This window comes from Ochlerotatus camptorhynchus, unplaced genomic scaffold, assembly GCF_037179485.1.
Source record: "Ochlerotatus camptorhynchus isolate MF236.1 unplaced genomic scaffold, CSIRO-AGI_Acam_v1.1 ptg000371l, whole genome shotgun sequence".
Classification (NCBI taxonomy): Eukaryota; Metazoa; Arthropoda; class Insecta; order Diptera; family Culicidae; genus Ochlerotatus; species Ochlerotatus camptorhynchus.
Window position 1 is genome coordinate 1116153 of NW_027040859.1, and position 20974 is coordinate 1137126.

The 20974-nt window shown below is 37.5% G+C and overlaps 1 protein-coding gene across 1 annotated transcript in view; it reads right to left on the reverse strand.

Annotated features, from left to right (window-relative positions):
• The window catches only part of LOC135710212 (1,5-anhydro-D-fructose reductase), a 34337-nt gene extending 13745 nt beyond the window's left edge, over positions 1 to 20592 (reverse strand). Inside the window, exons 1-3 of the mRNA XM_065232733.1 lie at positions 20486 to 20592; positions 20210 to 20390; positions 19947 to 20131 (exon numbers count right to left, since the gene is read on the reverse strand). Of these exons, the coding sequence (XP_065088805.1) occupies positions 19947 to 20131; positions 20210 to 20390; positions 20486 to 20557 (438 nt within the window). The 5' untranslated portion in view covers positions 20558 to 20592. The remainder of the gene's footprint in view (positions 1 to 19946; positions 20132 to 20209; positions 20391 to 20485) is intronic.
• Between the last annotated feature and the right edge of the window lie 382 nt (positions 20593 to 20974).

A 20974-nucleotide genomic window follows, 5' to 3' on the forward strand; every position in this document is an offset into this window, starting at 1 on the left:
AACGGAACTTTCAGAAAATAAATTCAAAAAGGTTCCACCAATTCTATTTTTAGTTCGCACTTTTATGAAAGTTATTTCTTTCTAAAGGCAGGTATTATTAATGTGTATTGATTGATTAATCAGCATTAGTAGTAGAGTTGGAGCTGTTTGAAGAATTAAACCCAGTCCTTCTGCGTGCGAGCCCCAGCATGAACCGCTGCGTCATCTGAGATATAATAAAGTGAGCTGTTGTCCCTACTGTTGGAGTTTTCAGTGCTATACGAAACACAACACCTTGATGAATTTTAAATTGATGTTTGCCCGCTTACTATTCCAACGCATTTGTGGCGTAGTGATTAGCGTTCGTAGATCGCATGTCGAATACCCAGGTTCGAATCCAGAAAATAACTTTTTATTTTTTTTTATGTTTGAATAGAATGTTGATGCACTGCATAAATATAAGAATTATGATTTATTCGGTCCGCTGATCATTTAACATTAAATTTTGTTACTAATAAAGACTTGTGCGGATTGCTTCATGTGGCTTGAAGGTTCTGTCGGAACTTTATTTGAACTTTATGGAACTTGAAAGTTCTGTCGGAACTTTATTTGAACTTTATGGAACTTGAAGGTTCGGTGGGAACTTTATTTGAACTTTACGGAACTTGGAAGTGATTTTAATAGTTGAATGCGAAACTTTTGGTTACTTGGGATGTTTCTGCCCAAAAGATTAAGCTGCATTTGGGCTGGGTACCGCTTTCGAGTAAACACTACCAGTTCAGTTTTCTGCTGCGAGAATTCGATCCTTAGATTCCTAGCACAAGAAGACAAGTTATCTAAGGAACTTTGCAATGGTCCTTGCAAGCCCACGGCATGTGGATCTCTTATGGAAACCACACCGTCATCTGCAAGTTGTCTTAGCGTGCATTGTTCTGCCAAACAGTTGTCGATATCTTTGACATAAAAGTTATAAAGAAGAGAGCTGAGACATGAGCCTTGGGACAGGCCCATGTAGCTAATTCTGGAAGTTGTCAGTTGTCCAAGGGAAAAGTTCATTTGCTGTTCTGACAACAAATTGTACAAGAAATTATTTAAAATTCCAGAAAGTCCACATCTGTGCAGATTGTCTGACAAAATTTCAATGGAAACTGAATCAAAAGCCCCCTTAATGTCCAAGAATACTGAAGCCAATTGCCAGCGCTAGACAATCGTTTGTTCATTTGCTCTTGCGGAACCCAAACTGTGTATTTGATAGCAAGTTATTTGCTTCGACCTAAGGATCATTTTCTCCAACAATTTCCTAATGCACGAAAAGCATAGCAATCGGACGGTATGAGTTATGGTCAGACGCTGGTTTGCCAGGTTTTAGCCTGTCTTCGTTCAGGCGGTGTAATGTTATTTTCTAGTAAGGAATTGAATAAGTCTAGCAAGCGTCTTTTAGCGATGTCTGGAAGATTTTTCAGAAGATTGAATTTAATCATATCGCTTCCCGGTGAGGAGTTGTTCGATGAAAGAAGAGCCATAGAGAATTCCAGCATTGTGATAAATAACTACTTTGTCGATTGTTAGATCAATCCACTTTTTTAATCTAATTTAACATTTGTAAGGACAATGTGGCATACTGCCGTTTTATCCCTTTCCTTTTTAGAATATTCGTTGATTTGAGATGCACAAATTTTTTATTTGAAAAAATGCTAATACTAAAGATACATGCAGTCTAAAATTATCGAATCCGTTAAGGTAATTCCTTGAAGAGTCCAACAATGGCCGTCACGATGGTTGATAAGCCCTATTACTAAAGCAAAAATCTCGGACACTAATTATTAGACTGATGCAAAATTTGAAACTTTTGCTCCACAGTGCTCAAACGGTTTCAAATCAGGTCCTGATTAGCCTCCCAAATTTTAAACTCATTTGGTAAAAAACTGACTTGGCACAAACCATTCGAAGTTTATATGGAAATTACTATTGGAAAACTAAACTTTCTGTTCATTGTCTTCTACATATTTTCCATATTGCTTTTTCGAAAAGTTCTATAACTATTTTTACGGGAAATTTTCTAAGCTACAACTTTGCGAAACATCGTTTTTCAGTCAAAAGAAAATTTGCTACAATCACTGCTATTATTTTTAAAAGCAAAGTTATGTGGTGAATTATTAGATAGATATGAACAAAAACACAAGTTTTCCCTTAGTAATTCCCATATAAACTTGAAATGGTTTGTGCCAAGTCAGTTTCTTACTAAAGTAGTTCAAATTTTGGGAGGCTAATCAGGACCCAATTCGGAACCGTTTGAGCACTGTGGAGCGAAAATTTCAAATTTTGCATCAGTCTACTAATTATACATCGCTCAGTGTTACTGGTATAAGATCTACAGCCGAACCCTAGTCCTGAAAACTTCAAACTAGGGGATCAGGATTTTTCAGTAATCAAAGAGACACATTTTAGTCCTTGTTACTTTTATGCCTTGTTAACCTTTGCATGCCTTACGCCTAAATTTGCATAGATCTCAAAATTCATCATATCTCAATCTTTTTCGACACAACAAGTTACGTTTTGTCGGGAATCTATTCAAGTTTTTGAATTCGACATGAAAAATTTGGATCAATACATGGTTCCGGTTTCCGTTGGGGTCACTCTGCACGGCATTCGGCATATATATATGCTGACCGAAGGAACTGAGGTTGCTGCTTGAAAAGCAAGCTGTATGGATACAAATGTGTATCCCCTTCATAAATTAACTAGTCCTTATGTACGAAGATGACAAATCACATGTACTCAAGCCAACCTCCCCATCACCCATAACATTATTTCATCAATTTACATAGGTATCTGTAGGTATCGATCCCTGCTCTTACGATGCAACCGAAAAACATCATTAATTTCTATCGACATAGGTATTTGACCATTTTGACACTGATCACAGGAAGAGACGACTATCAGTTTCATTTGTCAGTTAATTAAAGCAGTGCTGGGCCATCTTCTTTTATCCGATTTTCACTTTAACGGCCCTCACTTCCTCTAAAGCCCGTTGTCATAGTATGTTGCTTACCTACCGACATTGGTGAAATATTAAAAACCTTTCCCCACAAGCACACACTGATGCAGAGCTGCTCAGCCGCTTATTTACATACCAAAAGTGTAACATCAAATTAATTTCGATAGAGTGGTCAATATTTCCTCATTCGATAGTTGTTTTTGTGGAACGATAAAAAAAAACATTGCAATATCTTCGCGTCAGATTGTCTACAAATGAAGTGTGAACAATTCTTAACTTGGATTCAATGATATTATTAGTTTGAGTTTAAGAAAATTATTAGTTTGAGGAAACCACCACAAGCTACAATGTGATTCACGATGCGCCATTATATTTATACTGCACAAAAGCATCCACACACACACACACACACACACACCAAAAATTGCATCGGAGCATGCACAAATATCTCCTGGATGAAAACGAGTCTTGCTTAAAAGAGTAAATAACGTAAACGTAAAAAAAAAAAACTGTATTAAATTGCACATAAAACAGAAAGGGAAAGCGGTTTATCCAGAAGGTTTTTCGTTGTTTTGTTTTGTTCGACCCGTTAACGCCAAATTCGATTTTTGGCCTCCGAGCAATGCTCGATTTTTCCAGGAGTAACCCAAGAATTATTCTCATACTATTTGAAAACAAGATGTTAAGGATATTCCAAGGATCATTCTAGTGATATTAAACACATAATTTACGTAACCGATTTCTGTTACGACATGATAACAGAAAAAAAGGCTGATCTATAATTAGATCACTGGGCTTTAATGGGTTAAATCGATAGCAATTTAATTATATTTCATTGGTTGCTCAGTTGAATTATCAATAACTCATATGAACAAGAATAAGGGAGGCTTAAATAAATGCTGATTATTTAATGATAGATTGACAAAGATGAGACAGACCGAAAAGTGGTGGATCACTATAGTCGCTATATTCATAGTCTGGCGGATAGAATTTCGATCTATCAAAAAGCGGAACCAATTCAATATATTTTAGACCAACAATTGAAAAGGTACTATCAACTTTTATAAACAAAACGTTGATTATTCTTTCCTCGCGAATCGAACGCAAATTACCGGCATCATCGGATAGAGAAAACTATCTTCAACCCAAACACACTAAGATTATTTTACAGATTTCTGTGAAATTTTACCGAGATCTCAACAGCTGAACGTTCGATAAACAATTTTACAGTTTTCCTGTAATTATTTACAGATATCTGTGAAAAATTCACAGATATTTGTGAAAAATTACAGGAAATCTGCGAAGCTGTTTACCGAACGTTGAGATTTCGGTAAAATTTTACAGATTTCTGTAAAAATTTCTAAGTGTGAAGATAGTGTTAGTTTGCGTAGACGAGCCTTGAGTCACGAGAAAAGGGTTTCCGAAGTTTTGTTCACAATAGCTGATGTGCTCTTTTCTGTTGTTGGTTGTGATTTGCTCGATTGGTTCCGCTATTTGAATCTCAATTGGTTCCCGAGATTCTATCCGCCAGACTATGAATATAGCGACTATAGAGATCTCCAAGCGCAATCTCACGAACACTAAAATCCAACATCCATCTATAAAAATGAAGAAGAAGAAGAAACAAAAAGGTATCGCGATATCACAACTACTTAAAAAGGTAGCGCGCGGTCTCACGCACACTTTTGTGCATCTGGAGAACTCTATAGTGGATCATTTGTGTTACCATGGGAAGGAGAGGGTTAAGGCAACTGTTGCTGGCAATTGGTATTTTTGATGATTGTAAGCCACTTTAGTGCTTTTCTATGCTTTTCAGAAGCTTTAACGTCTATTTGTTGACAACAACGATAACAACAACAGTGTATTTTTTTCAGTTCATAAAACGTTCTTGTTTTGGAGACTGTCACCATGCAAGGGGGCCAGGAAAAAAAACATGCACAGTCACATGGAAAATCCTCCATCTGGCAAAAATGATGAATTTTCCTAGAAACACCGTATGGCACGTGCTAAAAACGTGCAGGGAACCCTTGACGACGAATCGAAAGCCTCAAAGTAAGCGCCGGAGTGGAACTGCCAACCTTCAACTCCATGGAAAGGTCACGAGGTCCATCAGAAGCAACCCAGGTATGTTCGATCGCTATTTGAGTAAAAAGTATGATGCCGCCCATAGTAGATTGCAGGCTTACAGGCATACCGCGTCAGTAGGCAACCAAATCGACCACTCAAGCAGAATATCGTAGCCAAAACCCCTTCCTAGAAAGCTATACAACCCGCTGACCAAGTCCGGTGAGTGCATACTTATGGATGATGAAACCTATGTAAAGGCCGACTTCGGACAGCTTCCAGGACCAACATTTTACAAGGCGAAGGCTCGAGGAGCTGTCCCTGACATATTCAAATTTGTTTTTGCGGATAAATTCGCACGCAAATCTATGATCAGGCAGGGAATTTGCAGCTGCGGTCAGAAGGAAAAGGTTTTCGTCACTGAGAAAATGATGAACTCGGAGGTTTACAAAACCGAATGTCTCCAGAAGCGGATTCTGCCCTTCATTCTGTCACATGATGGTCCGGTGATATTTTGGCCGGATCTTGCAAGTTGTCACTACAACCGGGAAGTACAACAATGGTACAATGAAAACGTTCCAGTCCCCAGTTCAGGCTTATTTACTGGGCAATTATGAAGAGCAAACTGAAGGTTAAAGCTACAGTCATCAAAACGGCAGCTCAGATGAAAAATATGGGATAAAATCGCCAAAACAGTAGACGAGACTGTTGTGCGCCGCTTGATGGGTCGTATTAAGGGAAAAAGTTCGAGAATTCCTTCGAAACCGCGACGAATAATTCATTTCGTATTTTTTCTTAACATATAAGAAATAGTTTACACTTGAGTAAAAACCGTTTTCAAATCCGCAATAGACCCAAATGATGTTGTTCCATTACTGGGCCATGTTTCAAATATGATAGTGCCATTTCTGCCTTTTTGCCGTTTTGCAGTCAACTTGTCGTTTTCCAGGCAATGGACATTTAAAGCACAGTCAACTAATAAGCAGACGCCTTGCAAAAAGTTAATGAAGCTCATGTGTCAAATGAAATGTATAAGCGCTCACACATACCTTTTATGCATTCTTATAGGACCTTTCCCAGATAACAATTCAGCAGCTACTTGGCATCCACTCTGATTTATGATGGTTTTATAACGGAAATAAACAATCCATTTAGTTTAAATACAGCATTTCAAAGTGTAAAACATTTCTAGTTAGTAATTCAACTTATTACTGTTTGCAAAACCTTTTATAGTCTGTCGAGAAAGTTGTTTAAAACATAAATTTAAAGCAGCTCTTAATACCTCCATAAAACTGTTCTGTAAATCAATCATAAACTTCATTAGCTATTGTTTATTAATGCCTTGATAAAATACTCTATAAAGTTGTTCTGTCATTAGACAAGCAACCATAAAACAATTCGGTTTTAAATTAGAGCAAAAAGCATATATATATTGTTTTTGTTTAAACTTGTTAAAGTGTATAATAAAATCCCCAATTACTATGTTTCCAAATTGAACTCAAAAGTTGGATCCTCATAGTGAATAAAAGCAATATTTATGACAGGGAAATCTCGAAGAGTAGACGAAGTAGGATGAAAAATTCAAGCGATGTTAACAAACGAAGGGAAGTCAATTTCAGCAACGAGTGAGCAACTGGCGTTTGCATCACGTTCTGACAGGTGTTGGCCGTCTCCTTTATGAAACAGTCTAAAAACAGACCAGCCTTCTCCAGATCGGACGAACGAAATAATTTGCATTTGTACCAACAGCAAACCGTCATAGCAGTCATTTTATTCAGCGAAAAGTTCGAAAATTTATTCAAACGTACTTAATTTCAACTGCATCGTTTGATGGTGCACTTCGGAAATCATCCGGAAGAAGGGGATATTTTACGGGAACGATTGAACTTCCAGTTGTTGCGATATATGCGAAATGTTGCAACACAGTTCCACACGCTTCCTTAGTAACTGCTTCCAATTCAGCGGGAGAAAATCCCCTGGAAGAACGCTGGAGTAAAACCTCGTTGCAATGATAGCACAACGCAGGTATCGAAAGATAAACAAACTTTGACGTTTAACTCTTTGCAGGCAACTTTGCCGCCATAAATCTGAACGGGATAGGATCAAGCAAAATGGCTTTAGATAAACACAATTCAGTCAGGAAGTTTTTTTCATAAAAGCTATTTTAAACCCTTATGAATTTGTTAGGGATTTCATTAAAAGCAAATCAACTTCTTCACAAATGGCCCATGCGAACCAACGTTTAAGCCACTGCCATATTACAATTATTTAGTTTAATTTTTACAAACTTCGTTTTCAATGTGTATTTCCATGGATATAACTTTATTTTGGTCAATTTAGGAATGAGCAGATATTTGAAATACGATAATCTTAAAACATATCTAGGCTGCGCTTAATGATCAATCCGAAGAATAATTTTTTTTTTCTCGGTTAATAATAATAAGCGAGATCAACGTTTTGCGAGGGTGGACTTATTTTTTTCGATGTTTTCAAGTACATTTCACATAAGATTTAATATGGCACCTACAACTTGTCCACTTTATGAGAACGATTTTAATAATTTTGGAAATTGAATAAAAAGCCTATATAATCAGTTTATATTGTTAAGATCGGATGGTATTTTTGAGTCCTTTTCTATCATGATTGAAGATTTTTCTAGTGGATTCAGCAAGCGGCTAGGCAAAATGACTTGAAAAAGGTTTTTATTGTTGCCAAATAGCTTTTATTGTAGCTTAAATACGGGTTTCAAATGGTTCTCAATACGTTCGTCATACAACCTTTTTGCAGTAATTCAATCTTAAAGAGCTTCGAAAATATACCCTCAGAAACATCTCCAGGATGGACCAACTAGACAGATTCTAGTCTTAATGAGTGTTTGGTGGATGCATCAATGGCAAAGTAGCCTTGACCAGGGTTTTATAAATGTTGTTTTATAGTAGCTTTGTATTACTTCATAAAACTTAAAATGTTACTTGGGATGTGGTTTGTCTTATGGAATGTATAAGGCTGATCTTTTGGCAAAAATGTATAAGTGAAACACATGAATAAAATAATTGATTTTCGTTTCGTGTAGATGTCAGCTCTTGAAAATGATAAGTGGTCAAGGCATCCCACATACCACATCTGGCGAATCCAAAAAATGTTGTTGAATATTACATCAAAACTGCTGCACATTAGTCATTCCGTTCCTAATATTACGTTGTACGATGTACACAGAATTCGAGAACAAATCATGTTTTTTTTTTTTTTGTTTATTAATATATTTGATAAGGCTCAACCGAATTAACTTTACAGAGCCGAGGATTCTTGGTCACTATACAATACAACTTAAAACTATAGTCAAAAGGTACAACACAATAAACACTTTATCTTCCGCTACCCAAAAAGCCTCCTCCATCAGAACTGGAGCCGCTTCCAGTAGTTTCATTGTATGGCAAATTGTTGTATGCCAACGAGGGTCAGAGCGCGTCCATTGCAGCAATGGACACAAAACGTGGTCAGCACTCACACACTCATCACGAAACGGTTGGTTTCCAAAGTCGACGACGCATCGACCGAAAGAACTGCTGATGAAGAACAATGAGGAGGACCACACAATGGTTGCTGTCGAGAAAACAGACGATCGCGTAGCACACATCGAGAGTGGCCTGCTTTTGTCGACAGCCGAGTGAACACTGAACAAATCATGTTGATGACTTTAATATTCTATCAACTTTTACCAGCCATTGATGTTTAATGCTTCACCATGACTATAATTGATTGATACATATTACATTGATACATCTGCATTTAGAAAGGGCACTAATAAGTGATGTATTACCTCGTTCCAATAAAAGAAAAAGCACAATAAACAAACAAAACAAATCCCTAAAAAAAAGTTTTAGCTTCTGTGCATTTTTCCTACGGATCCGTATTTCTGCAGAGTTCAATCAAATCTATAGATCTACGGAAAATTTCGTAGAACCGACGTCACTGACTTCCATCTGTTTTGTTTTTATTCAACACAGTTGACGCGTTGACAGAACGACGGATAAGCAACTAGTGAAAAAATTTCATGAACGAGAGATGCTCCGGTTGCAAAACAATGCTTGGGAATGTGGATGATAGATGGTGCTAGTGCACATGCAAAATACGCTTGACGATATCTTCTGAAGAATTTTCTTCTAAGAGCTATGTCTATTTGTCTGTGTTGTCCATTTGTCAACTTGTCACTTCCAACATAGTTTACCCATCTTTGGGTAGGTTCAGTTTTGACAGATATGGGTGGATTCTACCCAAATTTGAGTAGTTTTGAAATAGCGTGTAGTGTATAGATGAAGCGATGCTGCAGTCTAAAATTGAATGTAAATCTAAGTTAGCCATGAGTATTTGGATAAAATTATCGTTTTCTTCTTTGTAGTCACTCTAACGGGGACTGGTCGTCTCCATTCCTCCCAAGAATAGAATCTTCTTGTAACACCTCAAAAATAGAGAAAAAAACATAAATCTGGGACCTAGACAACTTATCTAGATCGCAATCTAAGAGAAAACCGAGGAGGGGCGACACATCTAAATCTAAATTCTAGTTGCTCAACGAATCTCACACTAGCGAATCAAACATCTTCTTTGATTTCTCGCATCTACTTGCATCGCGCATCATTTTTTTTGCAGGAAATCTTCAAAATTGTCATCAATCTTCTTCATATCTACTCAGCGTGCGCGCAGCTAACCACAGCAAAACACAATTTTCCCTGCATCGTGAATAGAGTCGCCCCCCTCGGAGAAAACGTCATTATTATGGAACGAGGAAAATTATCCCAGATGGAAATATCACGGACATAAAACAAAATTTTAGAGTTTTGGATCATTTTTTGATTATTGGGACTTCAAAATTCGAGATCTCTGAGACAAACAAATTGAGTAAATACGCCTTTTTAATGCACCACCAACGTAGAGTGCGCCACGTGAGTTCGAGAAGAAACGTCAACCAAACCGTTTGTTTACATCAGAATAACAATTTTTCACAACGCAAATTAATGCATTTTTCATTCAACATCTTGCCAATTTCTATCGATAATTGTCTTATTGTACGATTTTCCACAGATCTGAACTGATTGGTACCTTAACTATCCACACACAAGAAATCCGGAAGATCATAACCACTAAGGCACTTTTCTAATTTTCCATATTTCGCAACAACAATATTCCTTTACACCAGCCGGATGTTTGCAAAAACGTTATAGAATTAAATTTTTCAACTGTCGATTAAGTTTTGGAGCATCTCAGATGAGTCAATTTATCAGGAAAAGTTAAAAAGTGTTCCGCTTCCTATGTCTCAAGGCAAAAATTTCTGCTCACAACACTCTTTTTGACGTTCTCCTATTCACCACCAGAGTCTGAATCGATCGTTAAGTTCCCATTAAAAAGGCCTATTGTGTGGCCTGAAATAGTTTTCTATATTTTTATCATATAGAATGTAAGTTTACAGTCATTGAATATTTTAAATACTCATGAAACATAGAAAACATTTTATGATCATGGACATATATTTTTTTTTAAACCTGGGCCAGGAAATTTGTTTCCGTATTACCGGGAAAAAATACAGTACAATTTAATGGCTTTTGAAAAAATGTCGAGATCTTGTAAATTTTCCTTTACTTTTTTTTTTAAATTTTAGGCTTGGAAAACATTTAAGATCTCGAAGTAAATAGCCAGAATATTGGGTGTAGAACGTTTTTGAATGCTCTGACAATTTGTGATAGGTCTATGACAATTTAAACATAAATATATCTCTATGCCGATGACATTGTACTCTTGGCAGTACACTGATAAATTGAACTATTTCCATTTTGCTTGAAATTTAATCAATTTGACATTAAACTCAGTTGAATCATATCGAATGATTAAAAATTAATGCTCTCTTAAAATTAGCATTAAAATAAAATTAAAAAAATTAAAATCCCCTTAAAATAAGCATCTGATATTAATCCCAGTTAAATCATGATTGATTAGATTGTAGATTATCTTTTTTTGAATAAATTTTAATCATTTTTGATTCTATTTTAATAAATTTTAATTGAATTTTAATCTTTTTTGACTATATAGGGTAACCAACTGATTTTGGACCCCTAGAGGAAGTGAGATCACGTTTATGTCAAAATAATATTATTTGTTTATTATTATTATGCAATTTACATGCGGTTGTGTTTGAAAGCTACTCATCTTGGATGTAAAATGTCACTAGATGTTTTATTTATTGATATATACTCGAAAAATAATTCTTTTCACATCATGATATTCACATATTTTGGACCCTTCCACTTGATTTTGGACAGTGTCCATAATATATTTTGGACACACTGAATGGGAACGAATATATTTTGGACATGCTGAAGTTCTTTCAACCTATGATTAACCTATGATTAATTACGACGGTAATGTTAATATATATCCTATGTCGCATTTGTTAGGTCCGTCTAGGTGGGAAAATTTTCAAAGAAGATGCCGTAAAACGGGGTGAAATTGATCAGCGGGGTGAATTTGATCGCTGAGTATACCCAATATTGTACTTATGCATAATATTTTTACAATGTATACAAATATACATTCGTACGCTTAGTAACGAAAAACATGTAAACAATATCACGAGAAATTTCAGCGATCAATTTTGCCCCGCTGATCAATTACACCCCGTTTTACGGTATGCATAAAAGTTAACCCCCCGTTACTATAGTCGCTATATTCATAGTCTGGCGGATAGAATTACGATCTACCGTAAAGCGGAACCAATTCAATATATTTTAGACCAACAATTAAAAAGGTACTATGAACTTTTATAAACAAAACGTTGATTATTCTTTCCTAGCCAATCGAACGCAAATTACCGGCATCGTCGGATAGGGGAAACTTTCGCCAACCCAAAGATGGTGTTAGTTTAGGTAGGCGAGCCTTGAGTCACGAGAAAACGGTTTCCAAAGTTTTGTTCGCAATAACTGATGTGCTCTTTTCTAATGTTGGTCGCGATTTGCTCGATTGGTTCCGCTATTTGACAGCTCAATTGGTTCCCGTGATTCTATCCGCCAGACTATGAATATAGCAACTATACCCGTTACTCGCGCTGTTGTACTTTGTACAACACATATGAGTTTTCCATTGCCATTTCGTTGCTGCCAATCGATCTGAAACCAACTTGTATTCCTCAAAAAACTTGTTTTGAACTAAAAAAGCTAAACTTTGATTACAATTAACCCCCAAAATGCGGATAATAGAGAGAATTTAAATGGAAACCGCCTAAACGGTGTCCATACTACGTGGGATTGACATAATTGGTTACAACATGGAATATCTCGAGATCCTGACCAGATAGAAAGTTACTGTCTTCGGCAAAGTTGTTCAGGAGGTCAAATCCTATTTCTTAGTGTACAATAGTTCAGAATTATCTCGCTTCGTGGTGCTAGTATACATGTGAAATTCTCGTGTATAAAATATCTCTAGATCCTGACCAGATAGAAAGTAAATGCCTTCAGCAAAGTTGTTCAGGAAGTCAAGCTCTTTTCGTTGGTGGAGTAGTTCAGAAATTTCACACTACGAGGCGCTAGTATATACGTGTAATTCTCGCATATACAATAGCTCGAGTTCTTGACCAGCTAGAAAGTTACTGTGTTGGGCAAACTTGTTCAGGGGGTCAAGACTTTTCGACTGGTAGACAGTAGTTCAGAATTTTCTCACCACGTGGCGTTTGTATACATATACACTTCTCGCATATGATATATCTCGAGATCCTGACCAAATAGAAAGTTACTGTCTTTGAAAAAGTTGTTCAGGAGGTCAAAGCCTATTGCTTGGTGTAGAATAGTTCAGAATTTTCTCACTATGTAGTTTTAGTATACACGTTAAATTCTCTCATATAAAATATCTAGAGAGCATGACAAGATAGAATGTTACTGTCTTGGGCAAAGTTGTTCAGGGGATCAAGGCCTTTTGGCTAGTGGACGGTAGTTCAGAATATTTCACTTCATGGTACTAGTATATACGTGCAATTCTAACATATGATATATGTCAAGACCTGCTAAAAATGTACTGTAATCGGCAAAGTTGTCCAGGAGATCAAACCCTATCGTTGGTGGAAAGTACATAATTTTCTCACTAGGTGACGTTGAAAGACACGTGAAATCCTTGCATATAAAATATCTCTAAATGACCCGCATACTAGTGCCACGTAAAGGGAAAATTCTGAATTACTGTACACCAACGAAAAGATCCTAACATCCTGAACAACTTTGCCGAAGACAGTAACTTTCTGTCTGGTCAGGATTTCGAGATATATCACATGCGAGAACTTCACATGTATACTAGCGCTATGTAGTGAGTAAATTTTGAACTACTGTCCACCAGCAAAAAGGTTATGATCTCTAGAACTACTTTGGCTAAGACAGTAACTTTCTATCTGGTCAGGATCTCGAGATATTCCATGTTGTAACCAATTAAGTCAGAACCCTCGAAGTATAGACACCATTTACGCGGTTTCCATTTACATTTTCTCTGTTATCCGCATATTTTGGGGGTTAACTGTAATAAATATTTAGCTTGTTTAGTTAAAAGCAAGTTTTTTGAGGAATACTCGTTGATTTCAGATCGATTGGTAGCTCGGCTGCAAAATGGAAATGGAAAACTCACACTGTTGTACAAAGAACAACGCGTGAGTACTCGTGTTACAAAAGTTGGCGCGAGTAACGGAGGAAATATAACATAACATAAGGAAACAACTGATCATACCATAAAAAAAATCATTCAGAAGTAAATCTTAATACGGAGACCTGACTCTATGCTTGCAGTCCATATTATTTTTTGTATGGGCTGTTCATAAACTACGTAGACGGTTTTGAGAGATTTCAACCACCCCCCCCCCCCTTCCGTAGAAGACAGTCTCAAACACAAAATTTAAAAAAGTGTATGGACCGTAGACATCTGCCAAGTGCTCCCACCCCCCTAAAGCGTCTACGTAGTTTATGAACAGCCCCTTAGTTAAATGCGTTTGGGAGATAGGAAAACTTTTGTGTAAAACTAGGAACTAGGAAAACTAGGAAAACTCAGAGTGGACCACTCTACGTGTTTTGCCGTTTTTCCTATTTTGAATCGCCTGATAAACAAGAAATATATTTAAAAACAATGAATTCATATAATTTTGATTGATTTACTTACCAATTTAATCAGAAAGCTGAGATAATAGCACGATCGACCAACCGGAATTTTTTTTGTCGCTCTTTTGGTGATTCTCATTTGATAAGTGTCCAAAATAAGTTGGTAACATTTTTTTACGATCTTTTTTGGACACTTTTTATTTAATACTTTTTAAGTAAAATCTTAAGGTGAAATCTTTATAAACACGTGAAATACATCTTCCAAAGTCAGATAAACTGATTTGATAAAAAAAATCATTGAATTGTATATTTTAGACCAAATTTAAAACAAGTCCACTAACGCCGATTCCTCTTGACAAACGTCGAAACATGAAACTTTTTCGATAACATTTTCTAAAACTGCATAAATTGAGCAATTGTAAGCAATTTGAGGTGAACTAATGATCTTGAGACATAGCAAGTAATTGAAAGAATGTAATTACAACATCAACCCAGATGAATTTGAAGAAACTAGACAGTAAGCGAGGAAAATATATGAAAAGGGTCCAAAATATGTAGGGGTCCAATTCAAGTTGGTTACCCTATCAGTATTGAAAAAGAATAAGATTTAATACTGTAAAGATTATTTCGATTTTAATCATGCATGACTACTTCCGAAGTAATCATGGCTCGGACTCAATAAGGTGAAGCGGGAATCTGCATACTTTTTAAGCTTTTTTGATTTAATTTATCTTTGAGTGTAGGTCTTACCCTAAAGCGAAGACATCATATCAAGAAGACTGACAACTTTTCCAGAATCCAAGCGACAGATACAATAGCGCTGCACTTGAGGAAGGTGGAAGCAACGCATAGAAAAATGAGTAAATACACAAACCTTTGTTCTAAGGATGTAATCTTTGCTATCAAATTCGTTCGAAGCATTTACCTTTGAGCGGCAGATGACGCGATTGTACTTGTCTCATAGCGTTCGTATGAGAAAATGGAAGAGTTGCCAGTCTTCTTGATTTGTTGTTTTCGCCTAAAGGCTCTCCGCAGAAAGCTACAGGCCGCAGTCTCCTCCGTCCATAGATGGGCGTCTCAATCCGGGTTTATGTTGTCAGCTGCGAAAAGTATTACTTCACACATATGCCGCTTTTCACATCACCTCATACAAGATCCGATCAAATGTGATGGTATTCCCATCCCTTTCCGGAAAAATGTCCGGATTCTCGGAGCACTTCTGGGTCGCATCGATGCAGCAATAGAGAACTCACCCTGATGGTCGCAAATGCCGTAGTAAATAAACAGCAGGATCTTCTATGGGATAGAGCTCTTTTGCCCAGCCGCTGAACTCATCATCGCCAGACTGACTCCCAAAACTATTCGCACTGTAGCAGGGTTGCTCCCGTCTACCCCCACCGACTCGGCTTGCGTGGAGCTTGGAGTTTTACCATTCAGGTACCAGGTGGCAGAAACACTAGCGTCGAGGACCATCAGTTTCCTAGAGAAAACAACCGGAACTGAAGAGATCTGCCTCCTCAGAGAGGGGAACAGACTTCTTGAGAACCTGGCCCATCAGAAACTCCCCCCAGTGTCAGAAGTCCACTGGAACGGAGCCAGGAGATGGGAGGTCCCTCCACTTTGCGTCGATTTCTCTGTAGCCTGGCGCTTTAAAGCGGAGATGCGCGCTTACGTCGCCAAAATCCTAGGGACTAAGTATCACGATTACCATCACCGATACACGGACGGCTCTAAAGCTAGAGGAAAAGTAGGATTTGAAATCGCAGACCCTACTGAGAGCCGTTTTTTCCGGCTCCCTGACCAATGCTCCGTTTTCTCCACGCTGTTACTATAAGCGCCAACAAACCCATTTTCATCTTATCAGACTCGGCCAGTGCTCTTTCTGCCCTAGAATCCCAGTTCCCAAGGTATCCATGGATCCAGGGGATCCAAAAACTATCACCACCCAACACAATTTTCCTCTGGGTACCGGGTCACTGCGACATTAGAGGTAATTGTGAAGCAGATCATCTGGCAGCTACCGGCCGCTCTGGCCGACTGTTCAGTAAAGAGTTCCCTGGTCCCGACATTAAGCGATGGGTCAGGTTCATTATCCACAACGCCTGGAACCTTGAGTGGGCTTCCACAAGGCAATATTTTACTCGGAAGGTGAAAGGAGAGACTTATAAATGGCAGGACACCCCACATCGACAAGACCAGATTATCTTGTCTCGTCTCCGTTCCGGGCACACACGTGCAACTCACAACATGGGCTGCTCCTCCAATTCCTGGAAAACTTTTGACATTTGCAACCTTACCATGACAGTGGAACACATTTTGGTAGATTGCCCAGTGTTCAGCAATATAAGAAGTCTCTACGGTATACCGAATAGCATAAGAAACGCCCTATCGAATGACCCATCAACCGAAGCAGCAGTCATCTGCTTCATTAAAGACGCCAATCTTTATGAAAGTATTTAAGCCCAAGGACTGACACAACCACCAACAACCCGCTATCGACACTGACTACCGACTACGACAAATTACTTCTACCTAAACTACGCCAGCAACTGTGACACTACTCAGCTATTATTTGTGTTCTATTGTTTGAACCTGAACTCCGAACACTGAAAAAAAAACTCTGTATTAGGGAAACCTCCTTCCGAGGCCCACTTTCTAGTCGGGGACCTCCTTCTGGGGCCCCAAATACCCAACTCTGTTATTTGCCCCCCCCCCCCCTCTTCTGGGGTTGCCAGAGATGAACCAGCCGATGGCTGAAAGTCTCTTTAATAAAGAAATATAAAAAGATAAGAGTATTTCAAAAAGAAGAAGAAATCAAAATTGATTACCCTTTGTGTAACCTTATAACCTGATAGAACAAACACAGCAAAAAACTAATTTTAATATCACATAAAAGTGAATGCACTTCAACCGTATCGAAAATATGGTATAATATTACTTGCCAAAAAGGACAAAATTATCATTAATACAGTGCATGAGCTGACATTACGCTGCTTTTACTACATTTGTTTATTGTTGTGGCCATAAAAATTACATGAGATTTTCAACATGATTGAAATGCATCCTCTTGGATGTAATATTTTTTTTTTTGCTGTTAATGTACCAGCTACGCACTGCACCGACAGTAGATAGAGTCCCATATATGAATGCTGGCCAAAGTAACTAAGGTTGTTGATTGACAAACAAGCTATGTAGCATTTTCAGGTCAAAGAGCAAACAACAAAACAAAATTAGACTCGACCTTCTCCGATTTGCATTTTTCATGTTATGGTCAATCATCCACATTTGAGCTAAAATTCGGCCATTTTGAATTACGCAAAACATTTCAAAATGGCGAATTCAATGTTTTTCAACAAATATTTTCTCGAAAACGTGGCGTTCAATCAAATGACGTCTGAAACAAAGTTGAATAAAAAAATAATTCCTTTTCATGAAAATATACACGGTAACAAAATTAAAGTCATTTTGGGTAAAAAATCAAAAAGTGTTAAAAACTTACATATCCAAAAATGGCCCTCTTCAATGTTTATTATTATTGCTCAATAAAAAGCTTATGAAAAATGCTATCTTCTGAAACAGTTTCAAGTTTAACACTCAAAAATTAATAAAAATCATAAAACAACAACTTTTGGTCATGTCTTCAAACTTTTTATTTATGCTTTTATTTGTAAATGTTTGCACAGAAAACGATTTTTCCAGTCTGAAAATGGTTTTCTGTGCAAAATTTCACAAAAAAAATTTAAAAAATTAAAAGTTTTGCTTAAAGTTGTCGTTTTACGATGTGTTAATTTTTAAGAGATTTCACAGAAAATATAATTTTTAGATTTTTTTTCATAAGTTTTAAATTAAAAATGTTTTACCCAAAATAACTAGAAATTTGTTACCGTAGGATATAGTTTTTTTTCCTAAAACTTTATCTCATACGTCATTTCGATTGGAAATTACGTTTTCGAGTTATGATTTGTTAGAGTACGGCAGTGTGAAAAATATATATGTAGAGTGAAAGCGAGAAAGGTTAATTTTAAGGAAGGCACGTATCGGGTTGATCATCTCTTATACCAAACTCCCCTGTTAGGGGGATACCCCTCACCATCTTTCCCCAACATGGGAGTTTGGTAAAGGAGATGATCAACCCGATTCGTGCCTTCCTCAAAATTAACCTTTCTCGCTTTCACTCTCTATATATATTTTTCACACTGCCGTACTCTAACGGAACTATCAGCTCTATATTTTCATCTCTTCATCTATCGTATAAAATCATCACTTTGTCTGATATTTGACGTTAAGCGTTTCTAACTATATATACATTATACAAAGTTTCTTGCAAATCGGAGAAGGTCTCGTTAGATCAATTCATCATTTGGCGTGGAACTGCTCTATACGGATACAAATATGTATCCCGTTCATAAATTGATTGGTCCCTATGTACAAATATGACAAATCACATGTAATCACGTACGTAAATTAGGGACACTTAGGCCGACATTACATACATTTCCCCTACCATATAAGTTTTTTTTTCAATAGATTGTAGCCTTTTTAGATGTTATAATGATATTTTGTCATCGTCAGACACAAGAAGAGGCTAAAAGGCAAGTATTTGACACATAAAACCTGTCAAATTCGCTTTCAGATAGTCACAATAAGCGATTTTACGACTCGCGAGCGCTCACTCTGAGTGAACGCTCACGAATCATAAAATCGCCGATTGTAACACTCTGGAATCGAAAGTGATAGGTAATATGTGTCAAAAACTTGCCTTTCAACCTCTTCCTGTATCTAACAAGGACAAAATATCATTATAACATGTAATGGCTTCAAAATTCAGAAAATCATCTTTTTATAGCAAGTGAGTGGAAGCAACCCTGATTGTAGGTATCGAAGCAACCGAAAAAAACATCATTAATTTCTATCGACATATGGTATTTGACCATTTTGACAAAGCTCACCGGAATAGACGGCGATCGGTTTAATTTGTCTTAATTAAAACTGTGCTGGACCATTTCTTTCATCCGATTTTCGTTTTAACGGCCCTCATTTCCTGTAAAGCATAAGCACGCACTGATGGAAAGTTGCGTAGCCGCTTATTTACATACCAAATACCATATCGATAGAGGGGTCATCATTTCCTCATTCTTTAGTTGTTATGTGGAACGATTAAAAAACATTGTGTTTTGGCGAGATGGTCTTATCAGGTCTAGCCTGTCGAAAGACAACACATATAAAACAAAAACATTGTAAATTCTTGCAAGATTAACATACGTTGTTTTGAAGTGTAAACAAATTTAAATTTTGATGTCACTGAACTGAAAGGTGCCACCACAAGCTACTACGATGCGCCGTTATATTTATACTGCACAACATTGCATTCACAGAAACTAGAAACGCACCAAAAATGCATCAAAAGGGAGCATGCAAAAATATCTGCGCGGTGAAAACGAGTCTTGTTTCAAAGAGCGCATACCGTCTGTATGAAATTGCACATAAAACAGAAAGGGAAAGTGGTTTTGGGTCAGCGCGGTTATCAAATTGTCAGGAAGAATGAATCGTTTTGGTTATACATTTTGACAATGACACTAAATTAGAATCGATTAACTTCGTAGTGCAGTGCTCTTGTATATAATTTTGAATACGCTACGAATCCCATGTTTAACGCCTTTTTTCAAACGAACGTGATTGTATCTAAGCAACCCTTCTAAATTGAGATAAATCGGCAAGTCACGCCTCCTTTTGTAATTACATACGGGGAAAAAAATACAATCCAGGGGTGAGAGTAAAAGACTCACCTTCCATAGTGCAATATGATCGGTTGTAGTTTCCAGTACGATCTGTCCATCATCGTCCACCAAGAACGGTCCATCCACCTCCGGTACGGTAAATGGCACGTGAACGTGGTACAAGTCTACATAGTCCAGCTGAAGATCCTTCAGTGAGCTTCGAAGGAATTTCTCCACCGTGCTGGCTCTTGTCCCTATGGAAGGTAGAAAAAAGAGAAACATGCATGCAATTATTTTTGACGTTCAAGACATGTTCAAAAAACCTCTCTTACCATGCGGTGGCAGTTTGGTTACAATGAACAACTCATCCCGGGTCACCTTCCCAGCATCTATCCACTCCTTCAACACCTTCCCGATGGTTTTCTCGTTGAGATATACCGGTGCCGTGTCAATATGGCGATAACCAGTTTCCAGTGCTTCGTTGAGTGCTTTCTCTACCTCTTCATCAGATGCCTACCAAATTAATAAAAGGTGAAAAGTTGAAAAGTTTAATCATTTTCTTTTTCTCACGACAGAGATAATTGCTAGTCAGCAAGCGACTTACTCACCCGCCAAGTGCCAAACCCAAGGGCTGGCATCGTTGTACCATTCTCGAAAGTTATGTCCATCTTGCAGGCCATATTGCACTTGACTTTCTTGAAACTGATGTCTCGGGATAGTTTAAAATTGTTTGCCAAACAAAGGTTACGCTGTGAACCCTACTTGACCGGAAACGTTGGTTCCGTTTTTCTTCAGCTTGGAGCTCGAACGAAAGTTGGACCGATCACCGCGCGTACTTTTAAGCGACTGGCAGCTTGCAGCGCGATCACAATCGGTGGGGCCTCATTCTTCCAGCTCATGACTTGTGTATGCATTATTTATTCACTGGGGAACCCGGCACCCCCGGCACATGTAAGTACACGCAAAACAAATTTCTCTTACGTTCAAGGTATCTGCATATGCAAAAATGTAAGACATTAATATGTTAAAATTTCTTTAATAAAATAATAATAATAATAATCCTCTGCATATGTTTCATACCACAAATGTAATGGCAG